Source organism: Mesitornis unicolor, unplaced genomic scaffold (assembly GCF_000695765.1).
Source record: "Mesitornis unicolor isolate BGI_N332 unplaced genomic scaffold, ASM69576v1 scaffold28816, whole genome shotgun sequence".
NCBI classification, from domain to species: domain Eukaryota; kingdom Metazoa; phylum Chordata; class Aves; order Mesitornithiformes; family Mesitornithidae; genus Mesitornis; species Mesitornis unicolor.
In genome coordinates this window covers 1491-5635 of record NW_010193418.1, presented here as the reverse complement: position 1 = coordinate 5635, position 4145 = coordinate 1491, and the positions used below count along the sequence as shown (strand labels likewise).

Here is a 4145-nt window from a genome sequence, read left to right as displayed (position 1 = left end):
CTTGGAGGACCCCGCTCTGTGCCCTGGGCATGGCCCCTCTGTGGCTGTGCCCAGCAGCCCTGCACCACCTGGTCCCCTGTGCCACCCTGCTACCTGCACTGGGATCCCCAAGGTCTGCCCCACTACTGATGCCCTGACCCTCCCCAGCCCTGCCCATCCTCCCTGCCAGCCAGCAGCCCCTTATCCCACACCCTTGTGTTGCAGAGAGACCTGTGGAAGATGTCGAACCCGAGAAATGGTGACACCAAGCCCCCATGTTTGCCCCGCAATGGACTGGTGAAGATCCCCACACAACCCAACGGCCTCGGCTCTGCCAGCATCACCAAAGGCCCCCCTGCCGTGAAGAACCGTCTGTGCCAGCCTTCCTCCGTGCCTGCCATCCTCAGCCCGGCCTTAGCCCATCGCAGCGATCTGCCCATCCCCAGCCTGGCCTCCCCTCTCTCCTTGGCCACTCTGGCCAGCGTCTCCTCTGCTCCTGGCGCTTCCTTGGTGGGACTGAACACGAGCGAAGGCTCGGAGCAGCCCTCGCCAGAGCGGCTGCCTGGCTCACCCTCAGAAAGGCAGCTGGCGGTGGACGAGAAGATCCTCAACCGCTTGTTCTGGTACTTTTCGGCATGCGAGAAGTGTGTGCTGGCACAGGTGTGCAAGGCGTGGCGACGGGTGCTCTACCAACCCAAGTTCTGGGTGGGCTTGACACCTGTCCTGCACACCAAAGAGCTCTACAACATCTTGCCCGGTGGCGAGAAGGAATTTGTCAGCCTGCAGGGCTTCGCCATCCGTGGCTTCGATGGCTTCTGCCTTGTGGGTGTCTCTGATCTGGACATTTGTGAGTTCATTGACAACTACCCCCTCTCCAAGAAGGGAGTCAAGTCCATGAGCCTTAAGAGGTCGACCATCACAGACGCAGGGTTGGAGGTAGGTGATTCCAGTGAGGTGACCGGGGTGACTGACGCACGACAATGGCAGATCCTTCCTGGTGTCCCTGGGGACACAGGTGCAGGCAGAGCTTTCACCAGCCACAGGCAAGGAGCAGGCAGGTGGCATGGCCACCCATGGGCAGCGCTGGGAGCCTCTGCCTGTGGGGTGGGCAGTGGGATTGGCTGGAACCTGTGCTGCCACCCGGGCAAGGGGTGAGGATGTGGTCAAGGAATGTTCATCCCTGCTGCCTGTGGATGTTGCCTGTGGATGTTGCCTGCAGATGCCGCCAAGAAGGCAAAGCCAGACAAGGTGGCCATGTCATTGGGTGGTGGATGTGGTGATAGGCGCTGAGCAGGGCTCAGGGGATAGGGACATCCCTGCTTGACAGGCTGCTCCCTAGCAAAGGAGGGCAGAAGGCTGTGGGTCAGATGGAGATGGGACAACTCACAGTCCTGCATGAGGCCAGGCAAGGTCCCCACCGAGGTCACCTGCCCCACATGATGGCCAAACACAGCAACAGCTGCACTGCAGCTACGTCCTACACGAGCAGCACCCATGCTGGGAGTGGCCATTAATCCTGTTCCCCTGAACGGCACTGAGTACAGAGCAGGGACCATGGCTGGGAGTCCCTGCCTGTTCCATCCTGTTCCCCTGCAGATGCTGGCACGTCCTAGAGCAGGCCACTGCTCCAGCTCTGGGAGGTTCCAGGGAGAAGGCTGGATCCACGCAGGGCTGGGGGCAGCGGGAAGAGCCCAGGGGGGCTCAGAGGGAGCTGGGCCTGGGGCGCGCGGCTATTTGGGGCAGGTGGCAGTGCTCATCATGCCCTGACCCCCTGCCTTTTGCCAGGTGATGCTGGAGCAAATGCAGGGCGTGGTGCGGCTGGAGCTGTCGGGCTGCAACGACTTCACAGAGGCCGGGCTGTGGTCCAGCCTCAACGCCCGCATCACGGCTCTGAGCGTCAGCGACTGCATCAATGTGGCTGATGACGCCATCGCCGCCATCTCGCAGCTCCTACCCAACCTCACCGAGCTCAACCTGCAAGCCTACCACGTAACAGACACAGCGCTCGCCTACTTCACTGCCAAGCAGGGCTACACCACCCACACCCTTCGCCTCAACTCCTGCTGGGAGATCACCAACCACGGCGTGGTCAATATGGTCCACAGCTTGCCCAACCTGAGCGTCCTCAGCCTCTCGGGCTGCTCCAAGGTGACAGATGATGGCGTGGAGTTGGTGGCCGAGAACCTGCGGAAGCTGCGTAGCCTCGACCTCTCCTGGTGTCCTCGCATCACCGACATGGCCCTGGAGTACATCGCCTGCGACCTGCACAAGCTGGAGGAGCTGGTGCTCGACAGGTACAGGACTGTGCTGAGCTGTCCTGAGACGTGCTGTGCCAGGCCAAGCCACGCTGAGATGTGCCAAGGCATGCCATGCCATACCAAGCCATGCTAAGCCATGCCAAGCCATGCCGCGCCGTGCCATATCAAGCCCCACCATGCCATGTTGTCCCATAGCAAGCCATGCTAAGCTATGCCAAGGCATGCCATACCATGCTGAGCCACGCCACATCATGCTGAGCCATGCCATGCCATGCCATGCTGAGCCATGTTGGAGGCAGTGGGTTCAGCATGGGTGCCACAGTCTGGGGACACCCATGGGTGCCCCACTCCCGACTGACCCTGACACCCCATGTCCCTGGCAGGTGCGTGCGGATTACAGACACTGGCCTCAGCTACCTGTCCACCATGTCGTCCCTGCGGAGCCTCTACCTACGCTGGTGCTGCCAGGTAGGTGGGGGAACAGCCGTGCCCATCCTGGCTGGCATGGTAGGGAGGGCAAAGCAGTTGGCACTTCCCTGGGGACGGTCCTCAAGCTCAGGGTGGGCACCCTGCTCTGGCTGGTGCCCCTGCAACTTGGTGCTGGGAAGTGGGAAAGGCATGGGGAGCTCCTGGGAGCTCAGCAGGACTCAGCCCCAGCACCCTGCCCCAGCACCTGCCCTGGCTCCTTGATCCTGCATCCTGCGCTTGCATCTTGCACCCAGCTCCCTGCCCCTGCACCCAACACCCTGCCCCAGCAATGCTGAGCCCCCATGGACTCCCTGCCTTGTCCTCCCCTGCTCCCACTCCGTTTTATCTTCCAGGTGCAGGACTTCGGCCTGAAGCATCTCCTGGGCATGGGCAGCCTGCGCCTCCTCTCGCTGGCCGGTGAGACCCTCCCTCCATGCTCCCCCAGGGTTGGGTGGCTGGGTCCTCACTGGGCTGGAGAGACACCAGGTGTGGGGACAGGGACAACAGTGGGGACAGCCCAGGGTACAGCCGCATCCCCCCTCCCCAGCACGGCATGGCTCCTGCATCCCCCTGAGCCACCTGGGCACCTGCACCCAGCCCAGCTCCCCAGGGATGGGTCCATGGCTGGGTTCTTGGGATACTGATTTTTGGGGTGCTGGTGTTTTGAGGTGGTGGTGTGATTGGGGCACTGTTATTTTGGGGACGCTAGTGTTTTTGGCTGCTAGGTTTTGGGGTGCTGGTTTAGGGGGTGATTTTTTGAGGGTGCCGGTGTTTTGGCGTGACGTTTTCCTTATCTGCTTGCAGGCTGCCCCTTGCTGACCACCACGGGGCTGTCGGGGCTAGTGCAGCTGCAGGAGCTGGAGGAGCTGGAGCTCACCAACTGTCCCGGGGCCACCCCAGAGCTCTTCAAGTACTTCTCCCAGCACCTCCCATGCTGCATGGTGATCGAGTAGTGCCCAGGCCGGCCACGCCGCTCCTGCGCCCCCCCCTCCCCCGTCTGCCATCACCCCCCTCATTTCTTTCCATCTGCTGGGGGATGTGAAAGACGTCGTCGATTACAACCAACCCCGGACACCCCCCTGCATCAACACCCCCAAGGGATGTGGGGCGCTGGTGGGGAAATGGGGGACAGCTTCGCCCCCCAGATACCTTGTAAATTCCCCCCAATGCCACTGTCATTGCCCATCCTCCTCCCGGCGTCCTGCCGACCCCTTCCAGACAGACAAATGGACATCATGGAAACCCAAAGTGGCAAGGTGATGGCAGCGTGACCCTCCTGGCCACATCCTGCTCCCTCTCACCCTGGTGCCAAGCGGGCACATGGCACTACCACCAAGGATGCTCCTGGGGACCAAAGGATGCTCCTGGGGATGGGCGAGAGGAGGATGCTTATTTTTTGACACCCACGGGTGGTGGTAGAGGCTGGATGGGTCCCCTCAC

General features: G+C 62.0%; 1 protein-coding gene across 1 annotated transcript; it reads left to right on the top strand.

Moving 5' to 3' along the window:
• Window positions 1-219: 219 nt before the first annotated feature.
• Window positions 220-3658, top strand: FBXL16 (F-box and leucine-rich repeat protein 16). Its single transcript, XM_010187457.1, has 5 exons — window positions 220-915; window positions 1765-2273; window positions 2621-2705; window positions 3059-3122; window positions 3510-3658. The coding sequence occupies exons 1-5, from the start codon at window positions 220-222 to the stop codon at window positions 3656-3658; spliced, it is 1503 nt and encodes a 500-aa protein (XP_010185759.1).
• Window positions 3659-4145: the final 487 nt, after the last annotated feature.

Coding starts and splice junctions, on each gene's coding strand:
- FBXL16 (XM_010187457.1), top strand. CDS start 220: ATGTCGAACCCGAGAAATGGTGACACCAAGCCCCCATGTTTGCCCCGC. Junction 2,274..2,620: donor GAGGAGCTGGTGCTCGACAG/GTACAGGACTGT, acceptor TGTCCCTGGCAG/GTGCGTGCGGATTACAGACA. Junction 2,706..3,058: donor ACCTACGCTGGTGCTGCCAG/GTAGGTGGGGGA, acceptor TTTATCTTCCAG/GTGCAGGACTTCGGCCTGAA.